Consider the following 27,766-nt stretch of genomic DNA (forward strand, 5'->3'; position numbering starts at 1 on the left):
AACAAGATGGCAGCCAGGAGACTCCTCTAAACTGCTTGAAAATTAAGCAAGTAGCTGTTACCCAGGTAACTGGTACTAACTGTAATTGTGAATCTGGTCATTTTTCTGTTGCTGTTTATTTCCAAGGTTTGGCAGAGAAGGCAGGCATCATCTCAGAGTGAGCAATTTCATGATTGCCTTGCTCTAATCTTTCCCCTTTCCATACTCTATTTTCCTTCCTTACGTTCTCCTTGCATTGCATTTAATTTTTCTAGTTGCAAGGCTGTCTTTCTGAAGATGTTCCTGGGTTTGCCCCATACATCTTCAGCAACTCTGAAATTGCAATTATCAAGGTTATTATTATCAACAGTTACTAACAATAGAACAGCAGTTACCTGAAATGAGTAGGTGTAAAAATATCTATTATAAGGAAACTGAAAATTGCTTTTGACATGGTCCTGTCTAAATGAAATTTTAACATTCAATTTCATATCCAGAAAGATGTTAATATAATGCATGGTGTTGACTGATTACAAGAGATCCTACCCGTCCTAGGAACTGTTTCTGTAAGAGAGAAATTATTTGGGGCTGAACTGACTTAGCAATCAGAAATAATCTTGACAAGAAAAGCCCACACTCCATAGACGTTTTGTCAGCAACAGTCATCCTGATGATGTTCAAATGAGATTTCCAAAATATAAAGTATATGAAAAAACAAGGACCTGTATATGATAAGCACTGCAAAGTGTGTCTGTGTGCTTTACCAGTCAAGTAATTTCCAGGAGCACAATCTCCATAAATGTAAGGTAAGATTATATCAGAGGTGAGTGCACTGCTACATGCCACTTGTAAAAATATCTTAAAATGCAGCAAGTGAGACAGAGTCCTGTCCCTGCTTTGCTGAGTGATTTCAGACAAATCACTTCGTCTTGCTGTGCCTTGGGTTCCTCATATTAAATATTAATTGAGTTGGGTTCCTCATATTAAGTTGGATGAATGGTGCTGACTTCATCATACACTATGATGGAGCTAATAGCATTTCTCATTTCCTTTCTCTTGCTACTACAGAAACTTCCTTTTTAGCCCATCCATATAGGTCTGAATACAGCACTGATAAAATAATTTAAAGCTGTATTCCTGGGTGTTTGCCAGAAAACACATAGTTTAGGAGAGTCCTAGGCTGGCTTACTCTTTCAGGATGAAGGCCTGTATTAACTTAGAAATGACAGGTCCTCCAGGTAACTGCTGGGGAAACATGTTTCCTTTAATCAAGAGGGTAAGGTTAGAGCAGAAATTTTAATTATTTAAGTTGCTGGGGTTTTTCACTTCCCACACAGGAGACTTTCACTCAAGGCTAAGTCTGAGACTGCAGTATTAGGGGTGTGTTTGTGGTTATCTTAAGTAGATCTTACTACAGCCCAAAGGGGCTGTCCTACCTATCCTCTGCCCGTGGCTTAGCACCCCCAGCTCTTCTTTCATGCCACCATTTGCTCTGCATGTTTAGCATCTTTAAAAAATGAAAGTTTTAAACATTTAGGAAATCTGAAAATTATATGCAGAATGTAACACAGCTGAGTATGTGCAGGTTCTTCACAGCTGTGGGTAAAATTGTATAAATAAGTATGTTTATGTAAGAGAGAAGACCTAAAAATATTTAACATAAACTTATAGAGAAAACAAACAAAAAATCAGAAGCTCTTCTAAATATAGCCAACTGAAGTGAAGCACTAAAAAAAAAAGTTTAACTGCAAAATAAATATTGCTATAAAACAAAAGCTTTACAAGATGTGTGAAACTGAATAACTAAAGTGAATACATTATTGTGATATATCTATTAATTTAAAAATTTAGACATCCACAGGAGCCCGATGTGTAACAGTTTAATATTATCATGACAAATTCATGAATAAGCCAGTTCTATGCTTATCATCCCAGACTTAGTATGCTTACTTTTAAAAGCACATGTAGTTTCTTTCATGTGTTTTCCCCTTATAGTACAGTTCTTAAAGCTGTGAGCTTTAGCCTACAAACACATTATTTTTAGCCATGTATGAAAATATCTGCAACACACATCTGATTGAGACAGTCTCTCTGACACCCCACTTCCCTGAGTCCTTTAGCATTCCCACTTGGTAATCTCACCACTCATCCTCTGGGGAAGAAGCCTCAGGAGCTGGTTTTGCTCTCCAGGATCAACTCTCCTTGAGCAAAGCTTTTTGGCAGACTCCACACTGATGCAAATGCTGGAGATCAATTTGTGGCAGTAGGAATTTTTTATCCACAGCTTTGTTATCTCTTTATCAGCAGCAACTACCTCCTCCACCTGTGACACAAACAAGCCAAAGAAATCACATAGCCTTTCATTTTGTAGTGGTATCAAACTGTAGGATGATACTGATTCTTCAACACATCTGTAGCAAAAAAAAAAAAAAAAGCTTATAGATAACTTCAGCTAATAATGATTTAATTTTTATGCATTTTGCAAATGATAGATAACATATCAGGCAGTTTTTCTGAACGGAGTGTACTAATTTAAAGAATTAATCACAGTATTGCAAGAACTTTTATCAACTGAAAAAATATATCACGTTTTGGCATATAGCTAACATACTTAGCCACTGAAACATTAAGGTAGTTTCTCTTGAAATTAAATGCAGAGAGCAGCACTGTGTTACTGTTATTACCACTTTTGGATGTACCTTGCGTCACTAACTTTTCTGCATGTCTCCCTCTCACTGGTCAACTTACAGATTCTGAGAAAAAAATCAACCTTTGTGTGCATGTGACAGACACTTTATAGAAGGTCTACCCTCACACATTACATAAAATTGTTGTCAGAATATCAAAATACGAAGAGTACCCAAATTTTATGAGGATACAAAAATATCCCTACCTCTTCTGTAATTAATCTTCTGTAATTAAGATACTTCTTATTAATTCATCATGTCATTCTTCACCATTTCCTGGTCTTTTTTTCTGGATCCTCTGAAGCTCTTTTTTGCTCTTGCATATTGTGCACCATGGAAAATATTAAAAAAGAATGTTGACCTAGGTGTGTATGCATATATATACGTGTGTGTGTGTGTATGTGTGAATATGTGCTACATCAAATATGGATGAAGCTGTGGGCTTGGGCTGATGATGCAGTCTTGGAGGCTTAAAAGCTTACACTTCATTTTAAAAAAATGATGTAAGAACAGTATTTTAAAAGAATTAAACCACTGCAGCAGGGAAATTATGTTTTTTTAAGCATTCAAATGTGTTAGTTACCTCACACACATGGGAGTCACTAGGAACTGGAATCCTAGGTGGCCTTCAAACATCAGCAGGTGACTGGCTGAATTTTTAGATACCAAAAAACAATTTAAATCTCTTTCCATGGAAAGAAAAGTGAAATTTTAATTAATTCTGTTGTACGACAATTATAGTCTAAATTACACAGCTCTCTTTACACAACCATAGAATCATAGACTGCTTAGGGCTGAAAGGGACCTTAAAGGTGCAAGGCCCTTTCCTTTGCTGTTCTGTATGGTGGTAAAAGGGGTAAGAGAAAAACCACAAAAATCTTGCTACAAAATGTAAAGAACAGAAAAGCTCCAAGAGCACAAAATAACTGTTATATGGATGCCAGTAATTATGTCTTATTAATTCCAGTATTCCCAAAGGCTAATGATCAGTTTAGGATTTTTTCTTCAAGCTAGATCAAACTACTGTACCTGTAGTTACTGTATTTTGTAATCTTTTTTTTTTTAGACTAAGTTGTGGGGGGTTTAAAATTATTAATGTGTAAATTATACTTTTGAAAGTTTGAACATTTGTTATGAAATCATTTAAAAATGAATCAAATGAATGAAAAAACATTTGAAATTACATTCTAATTTTTCCCATTGAAAAATTATTTATCATTTCTGACAAATCCTTGTGGACTCTTCTTCATAATAAGGTACGGCACAGAGATACAGTGTAGCAGCTGGGGCCCCTACTTTTGCTGGGACTGTAATTGTTTGAGGCATTTTATCAACTTCTGTAGATCAAATTATCTTCTGTAATAATAAAAAATTTGATGCCACAAAATTAACATGTTTTGGTCTGTGAAAGAACATGAGTATTTTACACTTGCAAGAAGTAACTTCTTCCATTGAGTGGACAAAATGGAAATTCAGAACTGCTAGGAGGAATCTTGAGTAATACACACTTTCAGCCTTTCTTGGTTTCTTATCAAGGCTCCAATATAACTTTCACATGCAGTGACTTCTAAATAATCTAAATAAAATATGTTTTATCAATCTTCTTTCAAGGATACTCCAGCAACAGTCTACTAATTCGACTCTCAGAAGGTCTATATAGAAACTTGAGAATCAGTCATTCTGAAGCCAAGTTTGCCCTTATAATCTTTGCCCTTATAATAGTAAGTACAGAACTACCTCTGCAATGCCAGAATACTGGCCCACTGACTACTGCATTAGTAATAGGGATATTTTATGTGTCAAGGCATTAATGATAGTGTGATGGTATGGTATGTAACATTAAAAATATAAAAAAGCAACGTTACAAATTCCACAAAATTAAATAAATAAAATCTCCAAATCAAATATTTGAAAAATCTAGAAGGAAAAATATAAAATTGTTATCTTTTGGAATACTTGATTAAGCAAAACTTCGGAAAGATGATGCTTTCTTGCACTGAAGAATATACAATTTTTTTATGTGCAACAAATAATTTTTTATCTTTACATAATCTAAAAGGAAATTTCACATTTTTGAAAATTTCCCAGAAAAGGGAAAATCTCAATGTGATGCATTTAACATTGCCTGACCCTGATTGCCTCAGGGCTGGGCATGTTGTGCTCATTACCAAAAGCTGAGTGACAGCAGGGACATGCATGACTGGTTTTGGCAGCCCCAGCCAGCTGCAAGGCAGCAGAGGACCCGTGATAAGCAGTGTGTATGCTGCAAAGCTGCTTACCCAGCAGGAGCATGGGACCTCATCCTGGTAGGTGCTGAGTACACCCAGAGGTGCTGACACCTCTTCTGCCAGCTTAACTTCAGTTCTGGCAGGTGCCAAGTGCCCTGGTGGGCTTGGCAGGCTCAGGAGCACACCAGTCATATTGCACTTTTGGAAAGGAAGCCTTGCACCCTCCTCCCACATTCAGTGGCCCAGCAAAAGTTCACTCTGTCTTTTTTCTTGCCTGTTACATGAGGTTCAATTGGCCCAAGGGTACAAGGAGGGACTTAAAATGTCTCAGCTGCAGAACGGAGGGACCTATTGCTGACCAGAGTGGGGAATCCTCTTTGATTTCTATATCCCTCACATATTTGTGCTCCTGCCATGCAAAATGAGGCCAGAAGGGATCTGTGCAGCTCATCCTCCCTTTGCTGTTGTTTTGAGCAGCTCTCCCCTTTCCCTGACACAGGGCATGGGTACATGGCCCTCTCCACCAAGTCATTGAGAGCACAGCCCTTAGGAAGGGAAAGGTATGGCATGAGGAAGCTTTACAGCTGGTGAAAGTAGGAATTCTCCTCCCTCTGGTTCCGATATTCTTGTGGCACAGTGACTAAAACACTATGTTTTTTTCCCAAATTAATGTTACCTCTTGAATTACAAGCCATTCTGCTCCGAGTGTTGAGCTTCAGTGAACAGTGTGCATGGAACTGACTTCTTCACACCTGAAATTAAACAAATAGACTTTTATTTTAATTCAAACAAATCATTTCTTACAGTCTATATTCTTCACAGTGATATTCAGTGATTTTAATTTCTTCCATTATACTCAGTGCAAGGAGAAAACTGATAATTGCATTCAAAGCAATGATAAGTTACCATTTTAATGATTCCTTATGTTGTGAGTAATTTATAAATCACTTGGTCTCTTCCCAGCAAAGCTTGCCTTCTGTTTTTAAAATGTACCCTTTCGTATCCAACAAAGGGTTTCAGTGCAATAAGAATTAAGGTGTGTCTCTCAGCTTTTACCTGCAAGCAATAATGATGTTGTCAAGCGTTTCAGGTGAGACCAGCCCAGGGTTTTGGGGTGGGGAAAGACACTCTGTTATACAGCATCTTCAGTGCTTCCCTCAGAGGGAGGCAGAGACACCTTGAAGAGCTGAGTATACAGACATCTACGGAGTGTCTTTTTAAGTAGACACCAGAGTTTGGTGGGGGGAGGGGAAAAGGAACAGACTTGTAACCTTAACGCAGTTGGACTTGTATCCCAGAAGGCAGATGCCATGGATTGGCTCCCTCACCGAACTGCTGCTTTTCTGTTCCTTTTATTGGTAAGTCAGATTTTAAAAGAATACTTGTAAACTCTGTGATTATGCCAGTTGTATCTTCCTCAGCAAAGCATTACATTTTACAGTGTAAATGACTCCCCCCAAAAAATACTGAAAAACTTAGCATAAAAACTAAATTTGTGGTTATTTTAAACTGCACTTCTGGAGGTTCTAATCAAATAATTTAATTTAACATTAAATGCTAACAGACGTTTATTTTGATTATGACTTTCTGCGGTCTGTTTATGTTCAGAATGACTTTCTATGTTCAATGCATGACTTTTCAGGTGAATGTTGTCTTTGGCTACTACTCACAGTTTTTAATAAAAATCTTTGCATGATAGAATTTTTTTTTATTATTTTTGTTAATCAATTGTGGGAATGTGAAGAGCAAATTTCTTTTTCTAAGTTGATTAGCAAGAGTGCTTCGGAGATGACCAGTTCCTATGTTTACGTTTAAGCAAAACCCATGAAATTTAGTGCAGATCTTAGCTGAGTAAAAATCAAGACTCAGCCTCTTATTTCACTTTACAAAGAATACCTATCCTGTAGAGCATTTGTGTCTGAGTCTCCATGTGCTGGCTGAGTGAGTGCATGATGAAGGTGTTGTTCTTTCTTTGGGTTTCTTTTTCTCACTGTAAAAGGAAAGTTGAGACTATAGTTAAGTGGCATTGTTGTCCGATGTATGTGTCAAGGTACAGAAAGTACCCAGATAGGATTTAAAAAAATTATGGAGGCCCTTCTACTCTGGCAATCAGATCTTCGTTTGGATTATTTTTACTCATCTGTGCTGCTCTTCTAAAATTATGTAGAGGTTTCTGACCCTGAAGACTGAAAAGAGTAACATTTTCATTATAGCGATGTCCTTCTGTGGCTTTCATTTTACACATAGTATTAGTGTAAATGTTTGGAAACTTCTTGTTACTGATCCTTCCAGAAATGTTATAATCAGGAAAAGTAGTTGTTGTTATAGAATGTGAAATCCTAAGAATTACTTTGAAAAAATAATCCATTAATTCTAGATGACATTAAAGTAGAACTAATAAACACAGGGCAGCTGCCAAGCAAAGGACAGGACTTGGCAAAAGCGAGTTATGGTTCAGATGAGTTCCTACTTGTTTAATGCAGCACAGAGGGCTCTGGAATTGGCAAGCAGCACAGCCCACTAACTCTTCTGGATTTTCCTGTAGCATTAGTGACTATTCATTTTATTCAGTTACTTGGTGATGCACACTCCTGATGTGTCAAAGTTCAAAAAAAATTTTGACTCTACTGTATCTAAGATACCTCCATCAAAAGATTTTACAGCTTTACTTCACCTGGCAACTCTGGAGTCATCTTCATTCTTTCAGAGTACTATTGGTAACAGTTGTGGCTGATGAAGGATATGTGTTGGGTCAGGAAAAAAGAGCAATTGTGAAAACTGCCATTGTGTTTTGATGACGATCAAATATTTGAAATTTTACTATCCAGAGGAAACAAATGTTGTTCTTATCACATGTTCTTCTGCACAGCAGTTTTTACGGTTTATGCCTGTGCAGCTTAACAGCACCTTTCAGAGCTTTACAGAATGGTGACAGACAAATTATAGAGGTTAAATAAATTATAAATTATGCATCGGATTTTAGTGTACTCTGAGAAACAGCCTTGGTTTTTAGCTTGATTAAACCTTCATTAAAACCTCTGAATGGTGTGTCTGGTTAGTATAATGCTAATAATTTGTGCTGAATAAAATAATAAAATTGCTGTAGAGTTATACATATTTTAGTACGTTACTACCAAAAAAAAAAAAAAAACAAAAAACAAAAAACAAAAAAAACCAAAACCCAAAAAAACCAAACTACCAACTTACCAGCCCTGAAACTAATAATTTGCTATATGTATTTCACCATTGGTGGGACTGATTCTGCAACCCTTGCTCACGTGGTTTCAAAGGCATTATTCTCATGAGTAAGGGAGTTCTGTTTGTGATACTTGCACAGACACGTTTTATGGAAATAACTTGTTTGATCAGGTATGACTCTTCTCCTGCCAGCTATCATGTGACAGCTAATAATTTTGAATTCACCACATCTCTTGCATGCACTTTTGTCTGGCTACATTTTCCCATGTGTTATCTACCCTTTTTTTTTCCTATTTCTTTTCTTTTTTTTTCCCCTATTTCTTTTCTTTTTTTTTCCCCAGTTGTAATGCTATGGTTATACCTGAGTTCCACAGATTTAGATCACAAAATGCCAGAAAAATCATCATGAAATTTTTCTCCTTTAAACGGGAAGAAGTACATTTACTAGTGACCTATGAAAATGGAAAGTAGAAACAAAACCATATTCATGTTTTGATTTAAAAGTGATCAATTGTCTCCTGTTTAAAATATCAGCTTTTGTCTTCTATTACAGCTCTGCTTCTTATTACTTCATATGCATTGGTTTATCATTCTTTAAAGAGATTCATAATGAATGAAGGGAAGGATTCATTACTTCAACCCCTTACTAATCAGAGCTTTGGTTGAGTAAGAAAGACGTAAAAGTCCCGAAATGCTGACACAACCAGAGCTACCATGGCACCCTGATGACTAATACAGTATGTGTGAGTTCTCAGCACTCCTCCCATCCAGGCCAATAACAATACCACTGCTGACTTCAAAGAGAAAAGCAGATCCAATATGAATAATACTGGGAAGATGTTAAAGGTGTGTTCAGTCATTTAGATTTGAGTAGGTGGAGTAGGGAGGATTCCATAATTGCGTATAATATTGCTTGGCAGTCAATCGATGATTAGTTAATTCTTGTTTGTAAATTGCTTTGAAGGTGCAAAGAACCATACACATCCTATGGGCCTAATTCTGTTCCCAGTTACATCAGAATGAATCCAGAATAATTCCAGTGTGACTCTAAGGCATCATTTTGGACACAAGGTTCAGGCTCTGTATCATTACAATAAAAGACAAACTTCCAGACAAGCCACCGTGCACATGACAGTCTCCATAAACATGTGTCTTGCCTCCACCTCTCCCAACCCAAACCTGAAACAGCTTTTACAATGAGCTTCTAGCTTCTCAGCAGTTTCCATTTTTCCACAGCCTCTCAAAGAATAACAGGACAGCAAATTTCGCTATCATTCTGGTCAGCTTGCCTACCCCATGGTGCGTCAGGATGCCTCAGGATTTACACACTCCAGTGGCTCCTATTGCTTTAATTATCATTAATCACTGAACCTATAGAAAGTACTGCACTTGGACACTAGTTTAGAATGGAAGATTGTTCACTAACTGGAAGTATGTTGGCATTAGCTGCTCGGAGACAATATTTCTCTGTTGGAAATAGCACTAGAAAAAAAATGGGTTTGCATCACAGAGAAATATTAGAAATAAACAATGGGGATGAGGGATTAGGAGGAGGCTTCTAACTGCTGATGATAGTGGAGAACCAGAAACATTGGTTGGGGAGGCAGAGAAACCTCTATCCCTGGATCAAGTCAGAGAGATGTCACTGCAAAATTGCTGAAGTTTTTCTGGTGAACTAGATGGCCGTGTCTGCTTCATCCCTGCTGTCCTTCCTATAAGATGGCAGTAACGGAAAGAGACATGACAAAAGCAGACATCAAGTTCATCAGATCAGCCTTCAAATAAACGGATTCTGCGTTCAAAATCATCAAGACTTCTTTTAAGATTTTCCATTAGCAACATGTAGCAGAATGGGTTTTTCAATAGTGACCATGGGACAAGTGTGGAATGCATCTAAATTTGCAATCTCCAACATTACTGATGAAAAAATTCCTGAAATTTCCAATATTGGTGCTCAGAAACAAAGGATGACACTCCAGTGTAACATGTGTGTTCTTTACCACTTGAAAACAGAACTCCCCATTGGCTGAAATCAAGTGTTTTATGAACATTCATGTCCCTAATAAAAATAATTCTTTACAGGTGTAGTTCCTATTTCAGTGCACTGAACTCAGGCTTTCAGTTAGGTCTGATGAGCATGAGAGTGAGGTGACTGGATGTGAGACACGTGTGTGAAATAACAGAACTGACCATAAGATGCAGACAGTAGACAAGATTCCCTCACATTGCACTGAGAGGTGTATACCCATACTTTTCTGGGTCAAGAGAATTGCTTGCATGCCAGAAGGGATTTCAGATGAAGGGTGGAGAAGATTTCACTTTACTCACCGAAGAAGGCTCTGTTCTGTGGATGGGATCAGCTGATAAGAGGTGTTGAATCTGTGCTGTTTCTGGTTGCCTTCACCACTCAGGTTCTCTGGTGAGGGTGTAATCTGCCCCTTACACTGCCCCATGTTTCCTCAAGCTCCAAGGGGGAATATAAAGCCTGAGCCTGAGCTCCCTCTGTGGTGAAGAAAACCCACATTTTAAATGGAGTCTGATCGCTTCCCTTCTCTGAGTAATGGCTGCACAGGAATTTGAACCCCATTCTGCTGCTGAAGATTTAATAGTCTCCAAGATAAACTCAGCTTAAAAGATGTATTGATGCTTTTAGCACAGCATGAACGCAATGTAAAGATTTTTATGCAGAGTACTTTTCTTAACTATTTCCGTCAACAGCTCACTTACAGAAACAAGAAAAAAAATCCTTACTCCATCAATATTCCTATAAATTTCAAAGCATATGCATTCCAAATGGGCAAGTCCACAGTCTAAATTCCTTCATTTAGAAACAAGTTAGGGCAGCATTATGTGTAAAGGTCTTAGGGAATGTTCTAGGAAAGATCAGATCATTGGAAACACTGCCTTGTTAATGGCAGATGGTGGATCTCTTATGATACAGAGTTAAATGAGGAAAAAGGGGAAGGGACAAGAAGGAAGGTGAAGATGCTATTCATTAATCTGTTGCATGTAAGAGGCTGCTTTAACATGAAGTAAGTGGAAAAATGTCTGTGTCCAGCCTTGACATCGTAATGCAATAAATTTGAAGTGAGGAGAGTCCCATGAGGTAATGAAAAAGATTTTATCCAAATATAACTGGGATAAATCCACCAGATAAAACGTGTCAGATGAAAAGAAAGCTACTGATCAGTATTGGGAAATTAAAAGGAAAGCAGAAAATTGATAACTACAGCTGTTAACTATTAAGCATCCATATCCCCCTTTCTTTATCATATCTGAAGAGGTTCATTCATCAAGTGAGCATCATTTTCACACCTTATAGGAAAAAGGTTAATTAAACTGTGAATTCTTTTAAATTGTGTTAATCAAGAAAGTGAAAATATTTCATTACTCAAGTAATGACATATTGCATCTGATCCTGCCACCTTTATGTATTCAAGATATTGGTCACATAGTTAGACCTTAAATCAAAGCCCACTACACTCTAGGAAAATGGGCCTGCAGGCCTAGTGACTGCAGTTGGCTTTCCATCTTATGCTGAACCTCTTCAGCCTCAGTGGGAAGTTTCAAGAACTTTCAAGAATACTATGGGTGTTCTAAATAAGAAAAAATAAATTTTATAGAATAAGTTCTTTAGAATAAAAAAAATACTCATTTAGTTTCCTAGATATATTTTTTAATAGCAGCTCTTGCAGCCACTTTTCAGTTCAGCTGAGACATTCCAACTTAAAAATGTGTGTAAATGCTGTATTTTGATGCAGGCAGAAAGTCAAAGTTCAAAAAAACTGTCAAGGAATTCAAGTGATGGGTATAGAAAAAAACTAATTGCACAAAGTCATTTATGGAAATCCTGTAGCTACTGCTTAGATAAGCTATTGCAATAGTCTTGAGAAAAAGTACAGGTCCAGTCCTGCAGTATAGCAATGTATGGCAACTGGGTTTTGCTTGCTTCATTTTACCCAACATTCTCATATGCCAATCTTCTTGTTCTCACAGGTACTCTTGGAATTCAGCACGGGATTTCATGTAGAGGTAATATTTATTTCTTTCAAATCTGATTTTCTGATTACATTAAATATAACTAATGCAAAAATGAAAGGGAAAATACCAAACAAAGCCATTTCTGAGCCTGAAGATTGAAAACACATTTAAATATTAAGCAGTTGCAGGTTATAACCTGCTCAGTCCCCCAAGAGAACTTCTACTGAACCTAAATGAGAATCTTGCACACCAGAATAATTTTTAAATAAACATGTATATTCTTAGATTTTGGAACTCACAGACATATAAAAAACCATACGATCTGTAAAAATCCCTTTTCTCTTTGTTGAAAATTCTAACTGCCTGTATTAGTTTAAAATGGATTGATATTACTGGCCATATGACACTGGATTTCTCTATTAAAGGTAAAAGAATGGGATGAAAATGGAATGGCAAGATGGAAAACATTCAAAAGACAAAAACGTGAATGGATCAAATTTGCTGCAGCCTGTAGAGAAGGAGAAGATAATTCTAAAAGGAACCCAATTGCCAGAGTAAGTAGAAAAACAGAAGTGTTCACTGACAAGGAAGTTTTTCTAAAGACAGACTGATAAAAGCAGAGAGGTTTTTAAGTAGGTTTGCTTAGGAACACAGAATAAAAGAAAGATGTTGCAATATTTCCAGCTCTGCTTAGGCAGTCTCATAAGGTGACCCTACCTGGCTGCTGAGAAGTGATCAAAGGCTTCCCAGAACTTTGCCATCCACACAACTCCTGAACAGATCTAGCCACAGTTCCTTCATGTGCAGCATCTGCTGTGATATTTTTCTTTTCTTCGTCACCCCAAGAAACCCCTGAGCAGAAGTTCAGGGAAAGTGAATGACTTCTGTGAGCAGCAGAGCAAAGAAGAGGTCTTTCTATCCTCTTACCATGACGGTACCCATTGAAGTCCACCTACAGAAAGAAACTCTTGGAAGTTTCTCTCTCTATTTCCCTGCCAGAAGATTTAAGGGAAAGAGAAAACCTATCCACTACTTAAAGATAGATGGATCTCTAGGATGACCTGTTTTTAGAGGAGCCTTCCATCAGTTCTGTTGATTGAACCTTGTGATAAATGGCTGTAAAACTGAAACTATATAGATTTTTTTACAGGAACTAATAATCTCAAAAAAAAAGCCCTGCAGGTGTCCTCAGTAAACTTGCATAAATAAATGTTATTTGTTATTGTAGATCCGATCAGATTGTGAAGAAAACAATCCAGTTACATACAGCATCTCTGGAGTTGGAATTGATCGTGCCCCCTATGGAATATTTGTTGTCAACCCACGAACAGGAGATATTAATATAACATCAATAGTGGACAGGGAAGTAACCCCAGTATTTGTTGTAAGTATTCCCCTGTTTGGTTTAACTTTCTAGTATGGGATCCAAGGTGGGGCAGGGAGAGCAGAAAAAGACAGACTCACGTGTTTCATATTGTTATTACTTTGCTTACTTCACTTTTGATTTTTTTAAAAATAAATCTCTTTATCTAGATCCGTTGCTTTGCTAAGCACTCATTGACGGGAATAGATTTGGAACCACCTCTTGAACTTCGAGTCAGAGTTCTGGATATCAATGATAACCCTCCCATATTTTCACAAACTGTATTTACAGGATCTATTGAAGAGAGCAGTATGGAGAGTAAGTAACTATGTTATGTCTATTATAGTTGGTGAAGCTCCCAGAATACAGTTACTATAAACCTGGGGTATTTGTTCTACATTTTCTTAGGCAATGACACATATTAGCCAGAGGTACTGCAGAGGAAGGAGCAGCAGATGCTTCTCCACATTATATCATTGCTTAAAATTAAGCAGTGATGTTTCCTTCCCCCTTTTCTTCCACATATGAATGCTGAATGTTCCAGGTTTTGGCTGTATCATCATGCAGATTCTTTCATATATGAAAATTTAAAATATGCCATTCATTCCTTCTCCTTAAAAAAAATTTTTAATTTTTTTTTTAAATTACATCTACACTTATTTATTTTTAAAATACATTTATTCCCACTTTTTCTATTTCAAATATTTGTATTTGTAGCATGAGCATTGCAGTTAAAGCACAGTATTACTAAATAAACCCTTACTTAAACCACTAAAATGTTCTTCTTTGCTAAAAGTACAGCAATCAGCATCAGATGTGTACAGCACTGAGCCAAGGGTGCCTAACTTATTTTCTACTTTCTAGTTCTAATTTAAAACCATGGAGGTTACTTATAATAACATCTAGGTGGTCAGTTGTGTTTTTTAGATAGATACCACAGTGATGTAAGAGAAGTTCAGAAAAAATCTGCATTATTCCATCTGACCTTCATTTTTAATGCATTTTGAAGTTGTTAACATTCAGTTGGAATCAATACTACAGAATGAAACTTTTGGGAGGGGGGTTGTCACTGTCAAGGAATAGATATTGTTCTATCATTTTCCTACCCCAAATTTTACCTTTGTCTTGATGAGTTGTTTGTGGGAACAAAACAGATTTTCTTAATTTTTTTAATTATTATTTTTTTATTTTTAGACACGCTGGTGATGAAAATAATTGCAACAGATGCAGATGAGCCTAATCACTTGAATTCTAAAATTGCCTTCAAGATAGAGAGTCAGGAACCTTCAGGACAACCCATGTTCATTATGAATAAATATACTGGAGAACTCCATATTGCAAATTTTCTTGACAGAGAGGTAACATTTCCATTTTCAGACTTAAATAACCTGCTCTCCTGCTGTATATGTGTTATGAGAATGGGATAAAAAAGGAGAAAATTTGTTTTTTTTTAAAAATTAAGGGAGAAATGCACTTATTCTGTGTCTTACAATAAATTTTCTAAGGCAAATTCCATCATGAGGAAATAGTGGCAAGACATGACTCTTTATAATGTGTAAGACATACAGGTGATACTTCTGACATGTTCATTTTTCTTTCTGTGACAGCAACATAGTTCCTACACTCTTGTTGTGAAGGCATCTGACCGGGATGGAGCTGCAGATGGAATCTCATCCCTTTGCAGCTGCAATGTTAAAGTTATTGATGTCAATGACAACTTCCCAACCCTTGCTCAAAGCTCTGTAAGTTTGTAATACCGAAACCAACACCACTCTTTTAAAACCCTGGTCAAATAACCACTTGATAACAGATCCCTTACTAATCCTTAGAGCACTTTCACATTTGAATGCTCCATGAGATTAAGAGGGTTGTTTCCTTGAAGCTTTCTCAAAATTTAATGCATCACTTGTACACCAATTCTAATAATATATACATAAATAATTTTTTTATTCAGAGAGGTCAACCCTGACCTCATTCTGGTGCCCAGACCTGTGCAATGTGGCCAGATAACATAGTTAGATCCAAACATTGCACAATATTTTCCTACAAAAAGCCCAAATCCATATTCTCTGAGCTGCCTCTGCAAACACTTGATATGATGCAGCTCTTCAGAGCTACAAGCAGAATCGCAATTTAATTTATCTGCCACACGGGATTTTTATTAAAGTGGAATGGACTGTGGGCAGGACACCCTCCCAACAAATCTCTGCAGTCAGTTGTGTTTTCCTCACTTTGTATATTTTAGTGTTTGCTAAGAGGTCTTTATCTATCATTCCAGTTTTCAGCAAGTATTTCAGAAAATTCACTCAGTTCAGAACTGCTAAGAATACAAGCTCTGGATGCTGATGAAGAGTTCACAGACAACTGGTTTGCTGAGTTTTTCTTTATATCCGGTAATGAAGATAACTTCTTTGAAATTGTTACAGATCGAGCTACAAATCAAGGAATCCTCAGAGTAATTAAGGTATGGATAAATCTTATGATCCAACTGTTGAAACAATCATCATTAAATATTTTTAATTAATAAATTTCTAACAAAATTAAATTAGTAGTAAAAAAAAAAAAACCAGTTGCTCAACCATTTAAAAGTTAAAATATTTAAATAAACTTAAAGGAACTTATATTTATTACCTAGTTCTCTGTGGTTTATCTTTTAGGAACTGAATTATGAACATATCTCAACTCACTCACTGACTATTGGTGTCAGGAATGTGGCCGCTTTCCACCACTCTGTTATACAGGACTACAGAATATCTGGAACACCACTCACAATACAAGTAGAAAATATAATTGAACCGCCAAAATTTCATCCATCTTCAATTGTGTTTTCTGTACCAGGAAACATAAGAGCAAATTATATTGTGGGAACATACACAGCCATCGATGAGGACACTGGATCTATTGCATCAAATGTTGTGTAAGCTCTTTTCTGCTTAACTCCCTGGATAGAATAATTCTTTTAACTGAGAATTCAATGGAATGAGGAATAGGTGTTTTAAAGAGTGCTCCAAAAAAAAACTGCTTACAAATTTTTACTAGATTAGCCATAGAAAAACAGCAATAGTATGATCCTCAGGCCATTTTAATGCTATGATTGTTTTTGTTTCCTGATCTACTTTCCTTAGCCTTGAGCATAAAACAAAGAAAATATTTAGTTTTCTTACAGGCTGTAACTTAAGTAAATCAGAACAGGTTTTTTCCTAACCTAAGAATATTTTTTCTTGAAAAGTTGCTACAAATAGAGAATTTTTAATCACAACTAAAATAAGCAAGCAGAAAACACCAACAATGGGCAATATTATAATGTCAGAATAGAAGAGGTTCATTCTATAGTAAAAAAAAAAAAATCTGATTAAATTAATGAGACCATAATTTGCTTTTTATGTATGTAGAAATAAATGTAAATGTTGGAAAAAATTTTATTAAACAGATAAATACGTTAGCAAATAGAGCTGTAGAACCTTGTAGGAAAAGCTACTGATATCAACAAAGGTTTTAGTAGATGTTTACAAGGCCCAGAATTACTTTACTTTTAGACAATTCAAAATATAATGTACCTTTACACATTTACTTTATTCTTAATTATTTTTCTGGTCTACATCTTCTGAAGCCTGCAGAAGTTTACTTGAGCAGGATGCAATGCAATAGTACCTAGAGAAAAAAATTTTCCAAGTGACAAATATTTGCAAAATTAATATGTAATACATATACATATATAACATAATGCTGAGTGTTTTTACTTCACCAAATACAGATATAGTATAGGACGTGATCCAGGTGCCTTATTCAGAATCAATCAAAACTCTGGTGAAATCATGCTGACCAAAGTTGTTAACTGGGAATCAGTCTATGTAACGAATGGGCAGTACAAAGCAGAGGTTCTGGCTATCACCAAAGGTAAGAAAAGAGATAAAGTTTTCTGAAACTCTCTTTTTTCCAGTTTTCTTCTGTCGTTTTTTACTGTTTCTAATTTTCCCACATAAACTGTATTTTTTACAGTATCCACAGCCCCTCCTGACTACAAATACTTTCTTTTTACAGGTGTTCCTCGATATACTGCTACTGGCACAATTGTGCTTTCATTACAAGACATCAATGACAATTGTCCAAGTATTAATACTGAAATAAGGAAAGTATGCATGAATTCCCCATCAGTGGTTATCACAGCAAAGGCTATCGACGGTGGTTCATATGGTGCCCCCTTTACATTCAGCATCCATGGTGAACCTCAGACTACCTGGATTATCAGATCAATAAATGGTAAATTAACCTACATTTTATGGCAGAATAGATCATTCTGTTAAGCTTTTCTGTAAGATATAAGATTAGGATAACCCTGCAGTAACAAACAAAACAATTATTAGAATCAATTCTAAACTTATTTAAATGTGATTTTATGTTCATATGAATCCAAGAAGTTGATCTGGACTTGCAGATATATATATATAAATAAATGAATAAATATATATATTAGAAGTAGAATCAGAATCATTACATGTGTTTTATCTAGCTATCATCTTTTAAAAGAAACTAAAAACGTACAGCTAAAAACAAAGCAGTATTTTACTTGAGTGAAGCTACAATAAGCACCTCTATTGGTTTAAACTTAATGAGGTAGTTCAAAAGGAGTAATTTGATAGCTTTTTCTTTCTAAAGCTAAAAAATTCTAATCATATGAAAAAGCTCTCAAGTTTATTTATTAAAGTTATTAGCTGGCAGAGCTTTACTGTTAAGAGAGGCATATGAAAATGGCGAACAAAAATTGCAGCTTTAGCTAGTTATTGCACAAATTATACTTACTTACTCTTGTATTTCCAAGAAAATAGTTTAGTCTGTGCTCAGTGGAGGTTTTCAGGTTCCCCCAATAGGACATGACAAACGAATGAATTAATCTAATCTCATACATCACTAAATGAGAGAATTTGCATAACTTTCTGTATGCAGACGTGGCTAAATTAAATGGTAAATATCACAATTACAGCTAGTCTCCCATTTGTCCTAAACAGATGGAAATGTGTAACTTTATTTTCAAACTACTGAAAAAAAATTTTAAAAAACATGTAAATTCCTTGCGAGAGTAAAAACCAAACTGATAAAACTTGCAATTTTTCTGTTTGTCATTGTGCAAATAAAACTCAGGAAAAATGCTGCAGATCTAAAAAAAAAATGCATTTGCTCGTAACACATTTCTCAGGTTAAAAAGGGATGAGCAGACTTAACTGGTTCAGAAAAACCTTAGCGTAGATGAATATCACAACTTTCAACTTTGAACAAAGACTTTAGACACCTAAGTCACTGAGGACTTTAGAATAGGAACACTCAGTCTTCATTCAGTTCTATGAACATTACTCACAAAAATCATAGATTTGTACAGGATTTGTAATCCTTTTCTCTTTCTTCTTTTTTTTCCCAAAAGCTTCCTCAGCTGAACTGGTCAGTCAGAACATTGACTTTTACATGTATAAGATCTATATCACCGTAAGAGATAGCCAAGGCCGACGCTGCTTTAGACCACATATAATTCCTGTGCAAGCTTGCCAGTGTGACAGTCGTAATTACTGCACCAGTGGGGCCACAAGAATAATTATCATTGGTGGTGGTGGCAGTGGTGGTGGCACTGGTGGTGGTAGCACTGGTGGTGGCACTACTGGTGGTGCTGGTGGCGGTAGCAGTAGTGGAGGAACCCAGGAAGGTGGAGGGACAGGACAAGAAGGGACTAGACCTGGAGAACAACCTTATGACCACACAGACTGGCCAGTTTACACGGATGCATACAGTGAAGGTGATGGATATGGTGGAGTCACTGATACCTCTTATGATGGAAGTGGAAATTATGGCAGAGCTCTCCCATCTGCGACCACACTAAGTGGTACTGCCATCGGTCTCATGTTTCTCGGTGGATTAATATTTGTTTGTAAGTATTAAATTAAGAAAACAGCTGTATTAGTTTTCTAAAGAGTGTATTTTTTATTTCTTCTAAAACAGGGTGACTTTTCTGGTTGGTCTTGTACCTCAAGTCTCCTATGGGCCACTTGACAGAAAAAAATTGCCTTTTATATTATGAGAATTTTGATGCCTTTTATATTATACATATTTATATACATATTTAATTCAGAAATAACTATTTCCTTCCCAAGACCTAGGGTTTTTTTTTTTCTAAGATGTTACCCTGTTCATAACACTATATATAGCCAGTTGTAACAATATCAAAATAGTAATTTCTTCATATATCCTAGTATTTTTTTAAGAAATAATGAGTTTCAGGGATAAGAATTCCCCGGGTTAGACTTTATGCAAGCAATTACTTCTCAGACCACCCCAAGCAGTATGATCCTCTTTCTTTTATGGCCTAGGAGTCAAGCAATCAGCACCCAAAATTTATTGATGCATAAATGCTGACTGAAAAAAACAGAGGAAATGAATTTTTCTCCTGATTGAGGGTGTGGAGTTTGTTTTGGGTTCTGATCTTTGACTAGTAGGAATTAACAAACACAAAGTTTTGAAGCTGCAAAAGGCTCTTTTGTTTATAGTTCCCAGGTGGTTAAAGTTACAGGACAGGCTGTATTTCTGCCTTTGGAACTCTTTTGCCCTAGTTAGTAGTCTGGACTAAATATACATATAAGTAATATATATAAACATATGAGTTGTGCAGCATGAGTTAGCACTTAGGATGCTGTACAGCCAGTTCCCCTTTTCTCTTCAATTCACTTTGCTGTTAAACTGAGAGTTTTAGATGCTCTGCTCAGTCTGATGTAGGCAACTCTCTCTCTCCATTCCCTCTGCAGTGGTATTAAGGTTAGTACCTTAGCCATCTAGGTTAAGGACCTAAAGACATTCAGAATTACTTTTGCAGTGCCTTTATATAATGAGCTGTGTTTTCAGTGTTGGTGTTTAAAGCATTCAGCAATTTCCAACACTGAGTTCTTGAAATAAAGAAGCATAATGCAGCACACTGGGAAACCTGGCTCTCTCTTTGTAATCATTTGTTAAAACTGGGGTTTGGAGTTTGCTTCTACATTTTTTTTCAAATCAAGCATTATGTATATGTGATCTGAAAAATGCAAATGGAGCCTTAGCCAAAGATCACTGTAGGCAGATGAATATCCCTCCACTGATTCTCATATATGTCTATTAATACTAATGTGTATTTCCTTTCTATTGCAACATCTGAAGAGACAAATGCATGCTTACATATTAAGAATGAATTCCACTGAATTCTATATGAGCAAAACTGGTTCTGTTTGTTCTATTTTCATATGCAATTTACATTCATTCAGCTGAGACAGATGAAAGTCTGTTCCCAGGTGTATAGGCATGAAGTTGGAGTAACAGCCCTACTCCACCCTCGCTTTGCTCTGCTATAAGTAAAGGTCCAAATTATTCTGAATTTCCAAATACATCTCCAAAAGCAGCTAATGATTCTGAAAGCCAGACTTGCAGGCTACTTGGTTAAAAGCATTTTAAAATACATATTTTCCAAAGTCCTTGAGCACCTGCCCTTTGGGAAAATCAGCTGTTCCTGTGAGGCAGAGAAGTCCTAAATCCCAGTTTCCTGTTTCTTTCCTGCTAAGTGATTCCAATTCTGATGTCAATGAGCGACTGCTGTGGCTGTGGTCCTGGTGTGGCAGGTGGAGTTGGAACTGGATTTGAACCTGTACCTGAATGCACAGAAGGGGCAATTCATCCCTGGGGAATAGAAGGTGCACAACCTGAAGACAGGGTCAGTACATCCCATGTTTCTAAAACCACAGTAACTCATATTTACAGAAAAGACTGCGTTTGACTAGAAGCAGGAAAGTGATAGTAGCACTGTGTCATCACTGAAAATAAGCCTGGCATTGTCAACAATTCCCAGGCAGACAGGAAAAGTGATTCTTAACCAACATTAGCAGATGGGAGTTTGTATTTTATGTCTGTGATCAAGTTTGTCCCAAGAGTTTGGTGTTATTGTTCCCTTGCTGAAACACGGTAGCTAGGAAGCTTTTTCAATGCAAAGTAAGACAAGCTGGCAACTTTTACCTTGGCAATGAAAAAACTTAAATAGACCCTTTTTGGGTTTTTTGGTTTTGTGTTTGTTTGTTTTGTTTTCTTTATTTAAAGGATACGGTAATAAATAAACAGTTTAGACTGCTGGTTCTTTAATATGATTCAGGAAGTTCTAGTCTTCATACTGGAATTTCAAAGTCATAATTTAAGGAGTCAAAATGTTGTTTTCCAGGATGTCTCACACATTCTTGGCCCAACAACAGCTGCAGGAGGTGATTTTGGTGAACCCTCTGGTAAGCAGATCCTAAAATTCTCTACATGAACCATCATTTAGCTATCCTGCAGAACTTCAGATCTTCCAAGAAGCACTTTGGTTTCTCTGCTACAACCCAACACTACAAATCCTCCATTTACAGACAGCTGATGCTGTAAGACTTAAAGTATGAATAAAGGAACTAAGGTTTAAGCCTTTGAGAAGATCAGTTCCTGAAAATTCCATTTATTTTGAAATATCTGCCAAGGCTTTAAAATCTCAGGCAATTTTTCTTTAACTGTCCTGCTAGTGAGTGGAAGGTCTTTTCAAGTCACCAGTTTTAGCAGAAATCAATTTTGAGGCCAGAATAATGAAATTTTCTTTCATAACTCAGTGGTGAAATCTTCACTTCCTCCCACAGAGAGAATAGGACCTCTCATGTGGCCAGTTAATCACTGATTATTTTTGCACCAGCCTAGACAGAAAGCTGGTACATAGCACAATAAATTTATGCTTCTGATATAAGATTTCCCTAAGAATTTGATGGCAAGAGAGAATAAATCAAACTATCAGTGCCACTTTATCTTTTTCCCCATTCCTTACTTTAAAACAAGGAGGATGTTGGCATAAATCCATTTTCACTAGCTTCTGTTGGGAAGAAAGGTCACTGTAATTAGAACACTTTGGGGTATAAACATGAATTAAATACTTGTTCTCAGGGAAGTTCTGCCACCATGAAAACTGAAAACATTAAGACTTCCATATGATTTATTTTATTTCCACTGTTCAGGGCCATTAAGATGAAAGCTCCTCCTTCAAGCTGAACAAAGTAACAAGATTAAATGAAAAAAATTAATATAATTTAGCTTATGTTTCTTATTGTAAGGATATTATTGTAAGCACTTATTGCTTGCTAGAATGTATGAAAAAATCTGGAGAAGATAAATCCTGTAAGTATGACTTAGTAGCTAATGGTAAAGGTCATTTTGACTCTGCATTACTAACAATGATGGTTATTATGATCAATTTTGTTCTCCCAAATCCCCCCTAACAATCTAATAACTAGAAAATATGAAAGGAGTCACAAAGCTATTTATTTTAGAAAAGAGTTTAAGGAAAAAAATGTTAACCCTGAAGTGATCATAAATATGCATTTATGTATTTGCATAAATATCCAAAAGCATGGTCTGACTGTCTAATGTAAATCCCATGACACTATATATATACACCAGACAGAGGAATCTATTCAGCCAAGCACACCAGTGAATCATGGACTTTCTAAAGTGCCTACATGCATGCAGAGTAGCCTGAAGAATAAAATCAAGGCTAGATGTCTGCTAATATGAACTTCAGTTTTATTGCAGCTTCAACATTTGGCACACATGCATGGATCTATGACTGAAATTAGTCTAAAAATGCGTTTAGAAACTTAGTAGTGTCATTGTAAAAACAGCTGGCAAATTCTGTATATGTTTTCACAGGGCACAGGAAGGATAATTTTTCTTTTTTTGCTTTCAGACATATATACAAACACATATGGAGGAGGAGGAGTAGTAGCTTCTGGTGTTGAAGAAACTACAGGGGTTGGCTATGGCACTGGTACTGGTTATGGAACAGCTGGAGGAATTTCTGGAACAGGAGGAGAAGTAAAAGGATCAATTGGAGGAACAATAAAAGAGTATCGAGAGGGAGGGGTGAACATGACCTTCCTAGACAGCTACTTCTCTGAGGTAAAAAACTGATCTTCCTTGCATTGTGTATGTGACCCCAGTGTTAGATTCTTCTCCCCAGGTTACATGATGGAAATCCAGAACAACTCCACTCAACTTGAAACTTCCATAAATCTGGTGTGAGAGCAAAGCCCATTGTATTAGTAGGAAAATGCCTGCCCAGGACAGCAGTGAAGTCGCCATCCCTGAAGGCATTTAAAGGCATTTGGACCTGGTCCTTAAGGACATGGTTTAGTAGTTAGAAAATGGTGTTGGTCAAAGGTTGGACTGGATGATCTTGGAGGTCTCTTCCAACCTAAACATTCTGTGATTCTGTGAAAAACTTGGACAGTAGTACTACTGCTTTTTAGCTGCTGGCACAGTATATTTGGTTGCTCGATAGCCTTTTTGCAAAACTGATGGACGCAGTTAGGGATAGCAAGCAGTAAAGTTATTTCAGCTTCATAAGTGACTACCAGTTCTATATTTATTTGCCACCTTTTCCAGTGTATAAATAGATAGTAACTTTGTGAAACTGTTCACACATACTTCTTGTACAGCTTGCTTAATAAAGAGACTCTAACCCTTAAAGAATTGGAAATGTGATTTCACTTTATTGCTATTTTTGGTCAAAAAAGACCTGTGAACTGCAAGTGACACAAATATGCAGTTTCGTAATTGGTAATATATTAATTAGCTTTTACATATGGGATAAAAAAATTCTATGGCATTTACATTATTAACAATTAATGAGATATATTTTCATAATTACCATGAGCTTTGAGGTATAAATACTATATATATATAACTGTATATGCAGCCAAAATATCAGTTACTACAGAAAGATTGCTGTACTTTGAAATCTCAACAAAATTCTTGGAGGACAGGACAGAGCAGTCCTTAAGTCCTAAGCGTGGACTCCTTCCATCCCCCTGCCTAGGCTGGGAGAACTACATAATTGCCAGCTATAGGACCCCAAAGTTTACCATCTCATCCTACAAACCCTCTGACTCTCCCTCCTGGGCCTCCCCTGCCATCCTTCCCTGCTTCCTCTAATGTCACCCCTTACTCAATTTAAATTCTCCTCTTTCTTATCCAGTCCCTTTGCATGTGCCACCTTATCATCCCCAAGGCCATCACAACAAAGCAATCTCCATCCTGCTCAAAGTGGATTTCCCTCTGGGCTTACCAAGCCTTCTTTGCTGTGAGCAACCATCCATCCTCTCCTCTCTGTCCTGGCCTCCCACTGCTCCACTCACCATCTTGTTTCACTCCTCTTCCTACTATTTCATCTGGATGTTGCTACTTAGAGAGTACATTATTTTCCCTGTCCCTTTCACTCTTTGCCTTCACCTACTGACAACAGTGGGTGAAGTTTGAGATGCTGAGTATTTGCTAAAATATTGTTAACATTTGAATAAAACTTACTTCAGTGTCACAAAAAGGTTGATGATATAATTTGTCCAGTTGATGCCCTGTTTTTCACGTCAAATGATCCTTGCTGTTGTTAAGGAACTCTTAGTACAGCATGAGTCTTCGTAATTAAAAACTTAATGGAAATTTTACCTTTTTTTCTGGTTTTGAACTCTACAGAAAGCATTTGCATATGCAGATGAAGATGAAGGTCGGCCAGCAAATGACTGCCTACTAATATATGATCATGAAGGAGTTGGTACTCCTGTTGGCTCTGTGGGTTGCTGCAGCTTTATTGGAGAAGATACAGATGAAACATACTTGGATACATTAGGACCAAAATTTAAGACCTTGGCAGAGATCTGTCTGGGTAAAGAGATCGAACCTTTCCCTGATGTCAACCCACCCTGGCCAGGCATTAACACCACCTTTCCAAACCCTGAAAGTGATCTAAACCTTCCACCACCTGGAACCACCATCATCGTCAACGGAAATGCCCCTATGCCCACCCCAGTTGGCACCACAACGGTTGTTACTGAAAACACCTATACGTCTGGGTCAACCATACAGCCCCCGAGGCCAATGCCAGATCCCTTGCTCCACGGAAACATGACGGTGACTGAGACCTACACCTCTGGCTCTTCTTCTCTTCCTGTTGACCCCCTGCGATCATCCAATGTTGTAGTAACAGAAAGGGTTGTTGGTCCTGCGTCTGCTTCTGATTTGCGTGGCATGTTAGATATCCCTGATCTCACAGACGGGTCCAACATTATCGTCACGGAAAGAGTAATTGCACCTAACTCCCGGCTCCCGACCTCTCTCAGCATTCCCGATTTGGTAGACGGGTCTAACGTGGTGGTGACAGAAAGGGTGTTCAGGCCCACCTCTGCCATGCCAGGCAGCTTAATAAACATCCCCTCAGAGTTATCGAATGCCCACAACGTGGTGGTCACCGAGAGGGTAGTGTCAGGGTCTGGGATGAGCAGCCTGGGAGGAGCAAGCCTAGGAGGGGCAAATCTGGGAAGCCTGGGCAGTGCAAGTCAGATGCTTAGTGCCGACTGTAACCTCGGCCAGGGAATGGGCACGGCGTCCCCCGGCACCTCCCGGAGAAGGGTGACAAAGTACAGCACTGTGCAGTACTCCAGTCAGTAAGGTCTCTGCATGCCCCATCCAGTCAAAATCACCATTTGTACCAACACCAATTAACGGCCACCCACCAAGAATATTGTTATTATTTATAACTAGGAAATAGCACTCAAGTTTCAGGGATTCCTGCTCGTGTGAGGATCTCCAAAGGGTGCCCTTTGTCATGGTCAAACTCAGGATTTTGTCAGACAAGGGAAAGTCGAAGTTAGCTTTAAATTTATTTCCTTCTCTCCACCTAGTACTACAAAATAGATACAAATAGATACTAAAGTTTTTGTAGAGAGACCTGATTACCTAGGGGAGCAGTGAGAGAGAATCCTTGTGCACATACGGTACCAGCATGATTAATGTTACATATAAACAAAGGTGTTAATATACTGTACTGCTGAGTAATGTCCCACAGTAAGTAGATTTGGGTTCATAGCCCCTCACTGACAAGACAGGAAAAGAATGTAATAAAACATTAGTCAACTCAAGACTAAATAAGCACTTTCAAATGTATCTCTTTACTTATGTAATTCATGGAAGCGCTGCAAAACGGCACTTTCAGTCATTTCTCCCATCACCAGCAATAGTTATAAATAATAATCATATAAACACATTTTCACCACTTTCTGAAGTTCTCAGTAAAACAAACACTCTGCCAGGGCCTGACATGCCCTGACTCTCATGGCAACAAGTGCGATCAGCAATTCACTGCAGCTGACTCTGCTGCATTGACACTGTCACCCAAGAAGATGTTGGCTTCATCACTTCTCCATTCTCATTACAGATTTATTTCCATGTAAAATTACTTCAGTAGCAACCAGGAGCTCTTAGTGGTATTTTCATGCCAAACTATGACTACCGTTTAAGTTGCTCATGTCAGGTTATGTTAAGAGGGCTACAACATACTGTGCCTGTTCTCTTTTGTAATGCTGACAAGAAAACAACATCTTAAAAGCTTTGTGATGTAGGGAGGCTATAGCGAGTATTGTATCACTGGTAGCTGAAGTCCTTCATGAAAACAAAACAAAACAAAACAAAACAAAAACACTTGGGAGCAATATAAATTTGCTAATAAGCAATATGGTGAATTGTTATTTCATATGTCAATGTATTTTGCATTGATATTTTGAAAGTTTATTTGAATGTGTTCATTGAAAAAGTCTTTATGGTTCTATAATCTTAATTAAATCTGGCTTTTATTTTCCCACAAAAACCAGCTCTATTGGACTCCTTTATTCTAATAACACCTTAATGTGGCTTAGAATATGATCTGAAGGAGCAAAATACTGAAATGCAGTATCTATCTCATTTTACTTCTGTATCATAATGTATAGTGACTGATGCAACATCGCTTCAATGTAAATACAGTAGAGTTATACAGAAGGACTAGCTTCTTTTTGCTAGATCACCAGATCAGTAGTTTTTCTACAAATTTTGCTTCTTCAGCTTTGATATGTAGGTTAGCAAAAAGTTCAAGAGTTGTCTATGAATCACCCACCCTATATAATGGAGAAGAAACTTTCATTTGTGTATCCAGACTAACTTATCTCAGAAGAACTGGATGACAAGCTTCTGAGTATGGCATCAGGGAAAGGCTTTTCAAAAGGTGCTTTCAGAAGTGCAATTGCATCCACTGCCAAAGACTATCTGCAGTGCCCTTGGAGTCTATGCCACAGCCAGTAATCCCTAGGAGTCACAACCAAATCCAAGGCTACCTTGAGAAAGGGTCCTTTCCATGACTTTAAGTTCTCTCCTGAAGAAACTGAACATCCTAGGTGCTCTCCCTGTAATATCTGAAGCATCGTTTTTTTTTACCTTATCATGTAGCCTCAATT

General features: G+C 37.2%; 1 protein-coding gene across 1 annotated transcript; it reads left to right on the forward strand.

Annotated features, from left to right (window-relative positions):
- The first annotated feature begins 6,204 nt into the window (after window positions 1–6,204).
- LOC103531884 (desmoglein-1) lies at window positions 6,205–25,949 on the forward strand. The gene is made up of 16 exons (XM_030445597.1): window positions 6,205–6,252; window positions 12,089–12,124; window positions 12,499–12,627; window positions 13,302–13,457; window positions 13,607–13,754; window positions 14,631–14,794; window positions 15,044–15,178; window positions 15,715–15,900; window positions 16,094–16,353; window positions 17,191–17,333; window positions 17,478–17,696; window positions 18,853–19,350; window positions 21,008–21,156; window positions 21,655–21,715; window positions 23,194–23,405; window positions 24,978–25,949. The coding sequence occupies exons 1-16, from the start codon at window positions 6,205–6,207 to the stop codon at window positions 25,947–25,949; spliced, it is 3,516 nt and encodes a 1,171-aa protein (XP_030301457.1).
- Window positions 25,950–27,766: the final 1,817 nt, after the last annotated feature.

The sequence above is a fragment of the Calypte anna genome, chromosome 2 (assembly GCF_003957555.1).
Source record: "Calypte anna isolate BGI_N300 chromosome 2, bCalAnn1_v1.p, whole genome shotgun sequence".
Classification (NCBI taxonomy): Eukaryota; Metazoa; Chordata; class Aves; order Apodiformes; family Trochilidae; genus Calypte; species Calypte anna.